Source organism: Lepidothrix coronata, unplaced genomic scaffold, assembly GCF_001604755.1.
Source record: "Lepidothrix coronata isolate B3197 unplaced genomic scaffold, Lepidothrix_coronata-1.0 Scaffold86, whole genome shotgun sequence".
NCBI classification, from domain to species: Eukaryota; Metazoa; Chordata; class Aves; order Passeriformes; family Pipridae; genus Lepidothrix; species Lepidothrix coronata.
In genome coordinates this window covers 737,720-750,878 of record NW_016690266.1, presented here as the reverse complement: position 1 = coordinate 750,878, position 13,159 = coordinate 737,720, and the positions used below count along the sequence as shown (strand labels likewise).

Genomic DNA, 13,159 nt, shown 5'->3' with positions numbered 1-13,159 from the left:
CAGTGTGGCTCCTGGGGACTTCAGCAGAGTGATGCCAGCACCTCCAGCCAGTGACCTGGGAGATGCAGGATGTGGTTTCTGAGTGTAAATCGAGTCATACACCAGGCACATAGTTACCCCCCCAATAACAGATTGATATCATAGCTAAGACTTCACATTAATGTCTTTTGATTTAAATAGAAACGCTTTTTTCTCCTGAACTTCAGAACAGGAGACTGCACCATGGTAAAAACCCAAATCAAACAATTAAAAAGACCCATGTGGAGTATGCTGGAACTAACCAGAAATGCCAATACTGTAGGACTCAGATACGCCCACTGGCAATTTTAAAACATCTGTTTTTCCTCCTATTGAGCAAAGTCAAAACACAGAAATCCTCTTCAAAAAGAACAGTGATTCTTACCCAGCTCTGTACAATACACCTGTGTCTCAGCCACCTGTTACCCCACAGGGCAATTTTCAGCGAGTGAAAGCTTGCACAGACTCCCATACAGTAACCGGGCACTGCCTTTTAACAAACACATACATTTCTCGTTTCCTGTGACTGGCAGAACACTCTTTGAAAATGTAAACACACCCCTGAGAATAATGCAGCTTTAGTTGTAAGGACAATTCAATCTCCAGGATGTCAGCTGGGTCAAAAGCTTTCCTTTAGTACACATCCCAACACAATTAAAATAAAAGCAACCTTTCAGGTTAACAGCTAAGGTGGTGCACCTGAAAACACTTCTCCCTCTTCTTTTTTTTTCCTTCCAGGAGAAGGATCAGCTTTCTTTTGCAGGATGATTATAGTGCAGCCTGGCTAACAGCATCCGGGAGATCTGCTAGGACACAGATATTCCTGCTCTCCAGTGACCTGGCCTGTCATTGCCACAAAACTACTACATTTCTGAACCATGTCTTTGCCTGTTTCAGCAGGAACCTCTTTCAGCATTGGTACAATGTACAGAAATGCTTGGCGTGGTCACTATACACAGAAAAAAAAATGGATCCTGCAAGATATGGACTGAGAAGAACCAGATATATAACTGTTCATGATTTTAACCTCCTTCAGGCTCTCTCAACAAGGCACTCCACTAGAACTGGTGGTTTCACGCTGGAAAAAGAGTAGCATAATGTACCATGATTTGAGTTCATCTATTTGCATCAGCTTTGCCTGTGATACGAGTACATTCACACAACTGTTTTACCATTGTCCTTCAGTACTCTGACAGAAATGCAATTTCCCACTCTTTTAGAAGAAAAAGGAGACATTGTCTTTTCTGATTTTCTAGATAGTTTAAAGCGCTGGTTGTGGTACAACAACATTTGCTCCAGTGACTTATAACAGAGGCCTGACCAGCAGCTCAGCCAGGGCAAGGGTTGTTTTTAACATAAAAAGCTGCTATGTTTATCAGAGTTGACACACATGCATTATTGTTGGAATGAGGTACCAGGTGGGAAACAGTGATTGAAGGTGACTACACGAGCCTCTAGCTCAGCAGGAGCTTGTTCCTCAGCTTCCTCCACTGCTCCCACCACAAAGGCAGCCCAAACTCCAGCCCTTGGCAAACCCAGAATCGTCGCTTTGTGTGACTCACACTGAATTGGCACACGTCTGCAAGTGATACAGACCCACCAGCTCCCCTTTCAGCAAAGGCATTTCAAAACGGAAAATTTTCTTGGGAAAAAAATAATCACAAGGATGATTGTCTCTACCTCCATGCTAGTATTGGGGTCAAGGTCATCACACTCTGATTCCTCTGAGCTGTTTGTCTCCTTGTTTGGCAGCATGAAGAGGAAGAAAGAGAACAAGAGATTAGAAAAGAGATTGGTTAGTCAGGGCAGAGCAGCACAGTTGTGAGCAGCATGGAAATGGGTAACAGTAGAGAAAATGCTCCTAAAAAAAAACAAACTAAAAACAAACTGACAACAAAACAAGGGAAGCAAGGGCAAAGACATGCGTTTGCCAAAGAAGCAGCAGTGATTCTGCAATTTGTTCAGGTAGTAAAAACAAGGAGGAAGCAAGAGGAAGAAGAACTGTGCCACCATGCTGGAGCAACTGCTTCCCAAGGGCCCAGTCCTTCCTCGGCGCTGCAGGGCGGCTGCACGGTGGGTGTGAGGGCACCTGGGTTGCAGTGGCAGGTTCCTCCCTTTGCACATGCCAGGGCTATTTCACTAGGCTTGGAAGACTGAAAGCCTCTGCAAAGGAAAACACTTAATCATGGGTTCTTCTGGAGAGAGGTGGATCCGAAGGACATGCTCAAGTGCTTTCCTGAATCAAGGCTGGGCTTTGGTTGTGTCAAAATCACAACAAGTGTTTGCTTGCCTCTGTTTCCCTCTGGGGGGAAAGCCCCAGATGAGTCCTGAGCAGGCCTCATGGTCGGTATATAGGGATGGATCCTCTGAGTTGGAGCACAGTAGTCAGGCACCCAGAGCAGAAGATGGAGCTTAACCCCACAGTTCTCAACCTTTTCCTTACTGGGAGATCTCAGAGAGAGAGAGAGAGAGAGAGACGCAGACACACATACACACACACACACGAACAGACACACACGAGACCCTCTCCTGGCAAGACAGAGTCAGCATCTCTGCCCTGTCTGTTTAACATGGAAAGAAAAAGGTCATTCAGACCATCTCCTTGGACCAAAAACCTTAAGCATCTCAAGGTTGGGAACCCCTTATCTTGAGATGTGGTAAAATATTGGCCTAAAGAAAACTCATCAACTTCAGCAAGGCCATTGGTTTATCCAGTGGCTTTCTCACTGCTGCTGCTGCTCTGATGGAGCTGCAGATTGGGCTAGATTAGAGGTCAGTAAATCACTAATGTCCCAATTTTAAGCTATTTAACCACGTATATAGTTGGGTTTTTTTAATGAAGATTACTTACTTGCATGTGGGATGCCAGGAAAAAGAAAACAAAAAACAAAGGCTGCATTTTATCTTGCATGCAAAAATCCTGCTAAAATGGATACTACAAAAAAAGGAAAAAAAAAAAAAAAAGAGGTAACTAAAGTTGAAAAAAAAACCAAAACCCAAACTCAAAATTGCCGCCCCCTCCCTCTCTCAGGAGAGGGTACTATAGGGGGTGGAAAGGATGGGAAGCAGGAGAGCAGCACAGAGTTTTCAGATGGCCTTACTCACTTTAACAGAGACTTTGTTTCCCAGAATATCCTTGGATTTACGTGGCCCATTGGCTTCATTTTTGCCACTGCTCTCCTTTTCCGCCCGCTTTCTCATGCGCAGGGTATGCCATGAACATGACTTCCTGTTGTACCAAAAAACGCAGCAATCAAATGGCAAATCATAGAAGGAAGGAAGGATTTGGAAAGGGGAACCAGCATCCACATTTGCAATTACTGCAATTCCCTAGAAGGTGAAAGCCCCCAGCAATATGCCTGTCTTAATCTCAGCAATGAGAGTTGAAGTTAAAAACCAAAGAGTTCTGCAAAGCAGATGTTGTGCCACAGTTGCTGTTCATATGCATGGAGCAGGAAAAAAATGTCCATGATGGAAGCATAGGCAACTAGAACTTGGTCATCTAGTATCAGGGACTTTGTCTTGCATTGCCACAAATAGAAATTTATTTCAATTTTGCTACAGTTAAAAGACCAATCTGGTCCTCAGTCTTGTTGGTTAAAAGCAGTGAAACAAATATAAATACTTAAGAATGGTCTTAATAGATTACTCAGTACAGCACATAAAAAAATTTAAGAAATTCAAGGTGTTGCTTGGTACATGTTGCTCAGAACACAAATAGCTCAATAAATAGGAGCTGCATCATTAACTTTCCAAGTCATTTCCTAGAATGACGTGTTCTGTGCCTCTCAAGACCAAGAATTTCCCATCTGATTTTGCCAATCCAGTTGGAGAGGACATCAGTCAGCCCATGGGTTTTGGCTAGCATCACAGCAGGCACCATTTCCAGTACATTTTTCACTCCTTATTACTGTTCCTATGACCTTATTCTTGGAAAAGAACAATAAAAGACCATGTCACCCTTTGTAAGAGCAATGCTGTGTTGACAACAGAAATTGCATATCAAAGCAGACATAAAAAATTAAGAAAAAAACAAACCAGTTCTGGATATGGATTTCATTTGGTTTAAATAGTGGACAGGTTGGGGGGGAATTTGGGAAGGGGTATGTTGTCTAAAACATAAAGCTCTCAAAACAGCAGGGTGATGAGCTGGGAACCAGGTTCAAAGCATCTGCCCACCTTCAAGTCATGCAAATTTGATTTGCATGTTTAAGCCCAATGTTTGGCACATGTCACGTCTACAGTACCTTGACACATTTTACAAAGCAAGTTGCATGTAATCCAAGGATCACCTGCGATGCCAATAAAACGCAGTATGTTAGCAAGGTAGGACTCAAAGGATGCCCCACACAGCCGACGCTCCCCCAAGGACACTGAGTCTGATTCCTAAGTGTTTTCTGGTTATACTTCAGCACCTGATGGGAGCTGTACAATAGCTCTATTAAACAAAAAGCAAATGCTGCCGCTGCCGCAAAACTGGGTCATGTCGACTTTTTTTGCCACCAGGATCAGTGTCTCCAGTGCACATGGTTGGCACAGGCAGTCAGGCCTGAGCACAAGGAGCACCAGAGCACCCTGCAAGTCTCAGCCAGACAGTTAGTGCTGACTGGTATTTGGGCGGTTCTGGAGAAGGTCCAAATGAGATGTGCAGAGCAGGGGAAGTTATCCAACACTTCAGGACAGTTACATTTTCCTTTAAGACACAGTAAGAGTCAAGGATGTGGCTGATGGACTCCTTGACCTGTCGATGAATAATACATGGTGACAACACTACTGGATTACTATGTATTTTGTGTACAGTATTTGTTAAGAAACAATTTTATTACTTAAACTAATTAGTCAATATGATCTGGCAGACTAGATAGGGTTGAAGATAACACCAATTCCAGGTTGTTTTTTACCCATAGGTTTCCTATTATTCAAGTCTGATTTTGTTTTCAGGATTGTTTTTAGCTGTTTGAGTCTGAAAAAATTATTTAAGACTTTAAATCTCACTGCAGTAAGAAAGAGAGAAGTGCAATGTATGTATCTTCCAATTTTGTTACACATTTCTGGCCACAATTCATCTGACTACAGAATTTGATGCAGAATTTTACTGTACAGCTGCCATGAAATCAGTCTTCACCAGGAGTCTGGTACAGTGGATGAATCTAAGGGCATGTGGTTGCATACTGTGGTTAGAGAGGAACCCAGGAAAGGCCGTGGCGGATGTGCAAGAGACGTGCTAAGCAATTCCTTTGGCTTAACATGCAATTCCAGGTAGCATTCATTACTGACTGACAGGTAAAGTCACAATTTCTCTTAACTGAAAGGGCAGCAGAGATCAAGTTATTATTTTTAGAGAATCTGTCACAAAATCTTTCCTCGTGTTCAATTCTGCGCCTTGAGGTACTTGTGTAAGGTAACACAATTTGTAGCATACATCATGCATTACCATCTAGTCATTTTAGATGTTAAAAGAAATCAACAGGTATTACTGAAAAGAGGGTTGTACCTTCTGTATTTAATACCAAAAAACCACTTTCTTGCATTAGTCATTTCAGACTGACAAAGTTCTAAAAATCAGAAAAGAAAAATATATATCCACACATTTGTTAAATAAGCAACAAAATATTATAAACAAAATTAAAAAAAAACAAAACAAAACCAAAAAAAAGGGTCAAACTAGTTCTTTTACCTCATTAAAACATGCTCATGGTGAAAATTTATTTTACATATTTAAAATAGTACATTTAAAATTAGTTACATTACAGGTACAATGATGAACATTGCGACTATCCATTATATTGCACAACCTGACTTCATCAATATGAGTTTGTTTCTTTCCTTTTTTTTTTAAATAGTGCAAAATACTTTATACAGGAATGTACTTGGATGGGGGACTTGCAAACCAAAAAGTATATTACAAAAGTTACTGCAAACAGAAAAAAAATAAAACAAATCAAAACAAAATTAAAAAAAAAGATACAAGCTGTACAAGGAAATTGCCATAGACAACAAAATCTCTCCTCCTTGAGAAGCAAACCTCAGTCCAACACGGGGCCTGGATTTTTTTGCGTGTTTTTTTTTTTGCTAGATGCTGTTATAACCAATATATAGATTAGTAACTTAATACAACATAAATATAAGTCCAGTCCAAGCAGGTCCATGTCGGTGTAAAATGGTGTAACGTAAAGCATATCTTTAACCGTCTATGGTTTTATTTCTCTCCAAAGTATAAACAAACCCCCACAAAATGAAAATAAGCAAAACCCGAGCTATCCACCATGGCTGCCCGACGCTGCGGATTGACCAGCTTGTTCCAATGGCACTGTAGATTAAAATCAGCAGGAATGCCCTACCATTTGGGTTTATTTTTATTTATTATTTTTTTTCCTCAAAAAATCCACACAGTGCTCCCAGCGAAGCCAACACGGCACTTACTTGATGCTTCCGTCGCTATTATCTGTGGTGGATTTAGTGAGGGGAGCCAAGATATTGCCAGGGATCCATCCTTCAGCGGCCGGAGAGTGGTCGTTTGCAGGCTGGTACACCAGGAACATGTTCTGCTGGTTGATAGCAAGAATCTGAACCACCTGTCCCTGATTCACACAGATCTCATCCTCCTTCAGTGCATAGTAATCTTTAATCACCACCATGGAAGAGGTCCCATTGCACCCTCCCAAATCAGGCTGTGAAAATGGACACAACAGAAACCGGTGAGCGGGCGGCACTAAGGAACCTGTTTTTCTCAGCAGCAATCCCGATACTTTATTTCCAACCGAACCGTACCAGGGAAAAAGATACAAAACACTTGAAGTTCACATTGGCAGAAAAGGATTTTAAGACTCTAAAAGGTAGCAATGATGTGATAAAAACCAATCTCCTATTTCACATCAGATTTCACAGCTGCTAGCGACGGTGCCCCTGTGCGTTCTTGTTTGTTGGGTGTTACAGATGAACTGTCTGTGCTGAGCCAAAGTGGGGGAAAGACCAATGAAGGCTCAACGTTAGAAGCTGAATGAATACTCGCATTTATATATAGGTCATATTGAAAGTGGCTTTGGCCAACCTCAGTCAGCAGCAGAGTTGAAACACTGCTGGTGGCTACTGACTCTTTGGTGGTTTGTGTGCAATGCACGTGCACCCGAATTATGACTTTCAGCTTGCACCTTGAGAGATGTTACGTGGCAAAAGGTCTAAACTCTTCGAATACCAGCAGAGTAGACCTCTTCAGGAATGGGTGGTTAATGGATGTTAAGAGAAGCCTGAACATTGCTGCTGCCAGTACTGCAAATGGATATCTAGTTCACCAGATCTGCAAGCACAGTGCCCTGAAAAACACTGGGCTCGGTGCTCCAGGGTCAGGCTCTTGTATCCATTTCCCAGCTGACATGCCATCCATCTAGATGGCAGTCTCTGTTTAATCCCAAATCCCATTTTCCACCATTGCTTCAGTACGTTGATTCCTGTCGACCTGGTTAGCTGATAGAGCTAACCTCACAGATCGTCTATGGCATAAGAAATGGGCTATGAGATCATGTTTTATCAGATGAGCTCAGTACCTTGCTTTGTTCATACTTGTCTCCAGGCTGTGAGTGTTCATACCCTGTGCTGCCGTTGGAGGTAGATATCTTCAGGGGTGGGAGAGATGGGTTACGGCTTGTAGCCTTCAAAGGCTTCTCAGACCCCACTGGGATAGAGGAATGGGGTCTGCTGTTGGGCTGAGGGGCCCTCCCGGCCTGGGGCCTCAGCACCGCTGAGCTGATCTCTTTGCGTTGGTACTCTATGGGCGACTGCAGCGCTGCAAGGGAGGACAAGGATTAGCCACACGCCTTCCATGGCCTTGCAAAGGGCTGCAGGGGGTGTGTGGAGTGATTCAAACAGAACAGACACGTAAGCTGCAAACTAAACAGCAACAGGAGATGCCACCCATGAAAGCACACGGTGCATTCATGGCCAGACAGGACACAAGCATGTTACACCGTGCTGTGCATGAACTGAACACAGCTACTGCAAAGAACGGCTTCTCCAACCAACACAGTGGGCTAAAATATATGTCTGCATTCATGTTCTTTGAAATCATACAAATTAATCACATCCCCTAGTCAAAATAAATGAAAGCCTGAATAAGAGATGCATAGTACATTTACAGTGAATTTTGCTAACATCAGAAAATACAGGCCAAGATCCCTAAGTCTCATTTGCGTATTCCCAAAAGTGCGACGACTAAATACTCTTTATACATGATGCACTGGCACTTGGCTTTCAGTGTGCTTTTTACATTAACTGCTTTGGTTCAAGGAAACTGCTGTAACTGACCAGCAAGTGAGAAAGTATAGATGGCTCTAAGACATCAACCCCAGAAGTCCAGGCCTCTCCAGAAAACACCCAACAGGCAATACTAAACAGCTTCATAAGCCTTTAAAAAAAAAAGTCTGCTTGTGAGAGTGCATGTTTCACAGTCATGAAGAGAGCTTACACTGGAAAAGGGAAGGAAAAAAATTCCAGATTGTAAAAAAATAAATAATTTGTTATGTTTGGAGGAGAAGGGATCAGGGTTGGAACTCACAATGAATGGGAAAGGAACAGATTTTCTGGGCTCAGACTACCATCCCCAGACCTTTGGGTTTGGTTTCTTGCATGTCACGTGGCTTTAATGGATGATTTATAGTCAATTAATACTGTGTACATGCACCAGACTAAACCTACTGGAATGCAGAGAGACTAGTCTAGCAAGAGGCAGACAGAGGACATAATGTCACAGCATCAGCCCCACCAAGGAACCACAACAGAAGGAATGTCTTTCCCAACAAGAGTAAAAGTAAAGAAAAACAGAAAGGCTCAGCACCACACAGGGTACTCTCTAGCATTCTCCTTCCAGAGAAAGGCAGAACAACTCCAAAAAGAAATCACTTCATACTAAAGAACAAAAGAAAAAAAAAATCAAGGAGGACGCCAGATCACCATTTTCTTCAAAAGGACACAAACATAGATCTGTAGCAATCTGGAAGATTAACCGGCTCCAAAACCTGCGTGGTGACCCTTGTTACAAAAGCAGATTGTATTTATGCCACAGTTACTGCCAGTTTCACTTGCTTACTTCAGCTGCAGCTGGAAATGGTTTGGTCCTGCTGCAGATCAGTCACATAGGGCAAGGAAGGTTGGGGAGAACTTTGACAATGACTTTGACAGTGACATTTTCCTATTGTACACAGCAGATTCAGCTGCAAGGTCTTTAGCAGTAAGATGTGAATGAATATTTATCAATCTATCTTGAAACAGTCTATTCTACTCAGTGCTTTTAAAAGGTATTTAGTTGAGTGTCCACTTGTGATACTAATTCCACCATTAACTATCACGGTCATGCCTGGCTTCCAGCCTCCTGTCAAACATCTGTTAGTATTCTCAGAAGCTTCTGGCAAAATCAGTGTGTAGGTACTTGCATTTTCTCTTTCTCTCTCAACTTGCCCCTCAAAACATGATTTAAAAAAAGGTACAGATGAATGGCATTTTCCTTATGAAATATATCCATCAGTGATGTATTTTCTTTACAGTTTGATTCTTAAAGCAAAATGAAAGAACAGTCACACTAACCAGTCTTTTGGTGCACAGCCTGTTTCTCAAGCTTAGCAGCTTTTGCTTTTTCAAGGAAAAATATGAAAAATTTGAATATTACAGTGTAATTGTACTAAGTTTTACATTTGTGAACTGTGGATGCTTTGAACGTAGCCCTGTACTCTTTAGGGCTTCCCTACTGAAGAGAGAAAATCAAGAGACAGTTTGAGCAAGAACTCACAGGGAATATTTTGTTATTAAGTTTACACAGCACAGGCTCAGCGTGGATTTAGTATGATTTTAAAGACAGAAAACATCTGCTTTAATGAAATGCAAAGCTAAAGAACGTATTTAAAGATTAGTCAGCCTCAATAAGATTACATTCTAAAAGCCACTTAAAATGTTCTGGACTGGACAGGCTCTACTGGATACAATATAATTTTCTTGGATTTATTTATAGCTTTAAGGTAAATCCTTAAGCTTGCATTTTAATATAAATCTATTTTTACTTTTAGCTTCAAAGATAGTGATGATTGTGTTCCTATCCCATCAAATTGTTTGCTGGTCTCACAGAAGATGGGCTAAATAGGGTATATGAAGATGCTTCAGTAGAAAAAGGGTCTCACAGGGCAGTAAGTCCTGGAAGGATAAGAACGAATATATCAAAAATAAAAAAAACAAGCAATAAAGATGTGGAAGGAACAGAAAACGCCTGCATCAGTGCCTCTGGAGTTCTCACAAGGTTTTTTTAAAAAAAGTCTGTAGCTAAGTATTAGTGGAGCTTATTTCTATTCCAATAATTCCTCATTTAAAGCCAACTGCACTGCAACAAAACCATCCAGGTTTTGATACCCACTGGTCAAACTGGAGAACTTAAGACTGCTCATTCCACCAGTATATTTAAGGAATCATTTTACAGTTTTTGTTTGAGCCCCTCTCTATTCCAAGTCATGAAAACCCAATACCAAGTGGTGGCATCATGGCTGAAACACCATTGCCCTTCTCAGCCCAGCAGTAGTTTCTGAACTATCACAAACAATTTTTGCATGTAACCCCTTTCCAGTTAACTTCTCAAAAGTAAAATTAAGCTGATTTAAAATTTTAAAAACCTACACGTTGAAGAAAAGGGAACTTTTGCTTTGATGTGAGCTGCAAGAGCCTTTTCCAGTTTTGCAACAAAAATTGAACAAAATTGAACACCAAAACCCAAAACCCAAAACATCTAACAGATTGTGCCAAGTCAGCACATTTTGATTCAAGCAAACAAGTTTCATTATTGGACATGTTTTAAGTTATTAAATACAGAACTTTAATATAAGCTGCATTAAAAAAAAAGCTGTTTTGAAATGAATAGTGCAAAGCAATTTTGGACTTTGTTGCTTTCAACTTTGTTGCTTCCAAACAAACAAGAGAGATACTATTTTTAGATTCTTCCTCTAGTCCTGTTTCCTTCTCTTTCCCTCATCCATTCATGAGCAGGAAGAAGCTAAAACTGTTAACTGAATTCAATTCCTCTGTATTTTCAAAATACACACTTCCATTGATCGTGTGTGTTTGTCTGGTTTTTTTGGGCAACATAGCTTGAATTTGAACTACTATTTCAAACCACCCCGAATCTATTCCTAAAGCAAAGCTGACACTTTGGAAAGGCCCCTGTTCATGTACAGCTCTCATGGTTTCTAGGAGAAACAAGCCCTTGCCCTTGTTTCCTTGTCCTCTCTTTTGTTTTTTTTTTTGTTTGTTTGTTTAATTAAAAGCAGCTGTTCCCCTGTAGAGGTGGGACCTGTAAGGGGATGGGTGGTGAGGCAGCCTTCATCCCACCTCACATCCTCAGCTTGTAGCACATGGTGATGTTCAGTAGAAGGTTCTTGAGGATGAACCTTGCTCTGAGTAAGTGGGAGATACTGTGTAGATAAAATGGCAACCTGGCTTCAACAAGGTCTTAGGTTGGGATCAGATTTAAAATCTCCCTGTAGGATGGAAGGCACCAGAGGACACAGCCCTGCAAACCCCAGCATTTTTAAAGGATCTTGCACAAAAATACCACCCGCAGAGGGACCTGAGACCTGAACATGATCCTGACTGATACATTCAGGGCAACTGCACAGGGACCCAGCCCCTATTTAAGGAGGGAGCTGCCAAAAACAGTCCACGAGATGCTGCTAATAAAGCCAGGCCAGAATGACCTGTCGTCTTTAATGGGGCTCCAGCAGCTTCTCAGGGCGGGCTCCAGGGCCACACAGCAGTTCAGATCAGACTTGCCTGTCCCTTCTGCCATTTTCATCTTCCCACCAGGCAGTCCTGGCATACAGGACAGAGATCTCTGTATAGTAGCATTGAGGTGGCCTCTTTTCAAAGAACAGCTGTAAATTATGAGTCTTTCCCATTTACTCTGCGGATATCACTTGACACAATGTTTAATGACAGGCAGACTGGGCTGGACTTTTCTCCTTGGGAATTTTCGTTATGAAAAGAAATCGCTGAATGTTTTTCTCAAAGAGGAAACGAAGACAAAAAGATTCTAAATCCCATTCAGTGTCATGGTTTGGGAAACAGAGCAAAGATCATGTACGTACCATTTAGGAAATCTCTTTGTGTGTCCAGGACCTGGTTGATGTCCTGTACCCAAGCTTGTTGAATTTCTGGATTAGCTGCCTGTAAGATTACTCTCTCTGATGTTTCCCGGCTCATTAGAGCAAACTTGCAGGGATCATTGTCCACATTTTCTTCAATCATAAGGTAGTTCATCTGAAACAAGTCAAGGTAAGCATGTTACATGGAGCATGAGTTAACGTTACCCAAGAATCAAAACTGTTGTGAAATGTTCCTGAAAATAACTGAGTCCAATGACAAACTGTCAGATCATAATCAGTAGAATTTGCCTCATATAGATTTACCCAGATAAATCTAAATCTTAAATAAGATGCTTAATAAAGCTCTGATAGATGTACCAGACATCCACCTCCCTTGTCTTGATTTACAGCTTCTATTTTAAGGTAACATAGATCTGACTGATGTGCTAAAAGTTTACTGTAACACATAAATAGAGAAAAAAATGTTCCTATTAATATGGTAATAAAGTCTATCATTCCTCCAATTTAAATAAATGTTTACATCTCTTATCCTTTGATAAGAAAATCTCAGTCATTAGAGTATTTTAAAAATGGAATGGACTGTGCACAGATATAAAAAAAAAAGATAAATTTTCCCCTGATGCTCCAACAGATCTTATTTCTTGCAGATTAAAGTCACCTGTGTGCAATCATTTCACTTCACTGTAGTCTGGAAATCATATGGATGGTAATTTTGGCTGCTGTTCTGTCCTTGTGAGGCTTCTGTTTTAAGTGTACTTGTAACTTTAGCTTTTTCTGAGATACTCTGGATACTAAACAAGAATAGGTTGGCATAGCCTCTCAAAAAAAAAAAAAGAGGGAGAGTCTTCATGTCAAAAGCAGACAGCTCTGAAGACTAAGGCAGTAACATTCCTCTAGAAGTCTATCTCCAACTGCTCTAAGTATCTGTCAAGATATGGAGAGATCCACTTCACACGGGAATTCTGCCTAGCATTCAAACTGCAAGATGGAATTAGCCTCTTCCTTCGGTT

The 13,159-nt window shown here is 41.3% G+C and overlaps 1 protein-coding gene across 13 annotated transcripts in view; it reads right to left on the bottom strand.

Annotated features, from left to right (window-relative positions):
• The window catches only part of KALRN (kalirin, RhoGEF kinase), a 515,157-nt gene that overhangs the window by 26,167 nt on the left and 475,831 nt on the right, over positions 1-13,159 (bottom strand). For 5 of the 13 annotated variants that reach the window (XM_017820865.1, XM_017820852.1, XM_017820853.1 and 2 more), the window contains 5 exons: positions 12,132-12,303; positions 7,563-7,801; positions 6,442-6,689; positions 3,124-3,247; positions 1,699-1,758 (listed from right to left, as the gene is read on the bottom strand). In XM_017820865.1, the coding sequence (XP_017676354.1) occupies positions 1,699-1,758; positions 3,124-3,247; positions 6,442-6,689; positions 7,563-7,801; positions 12,132-12,303 (843 nt within the window). Of the gene's footprint in view, positions 1-1,655; positions 2,954-3,123; positions 3,248-3,308; positions 4,311-5,489; positions 5,574-6,441; positions 6,690-7,562; positions 7,802-12,131; positions 12,304-13,159 lie in introns of those variants that run through there. The other 8 variants (XR_001875783.1, XR_001875782.1, XM_017820857.1 and 5 more) reach the window with 8 other exon arrangements.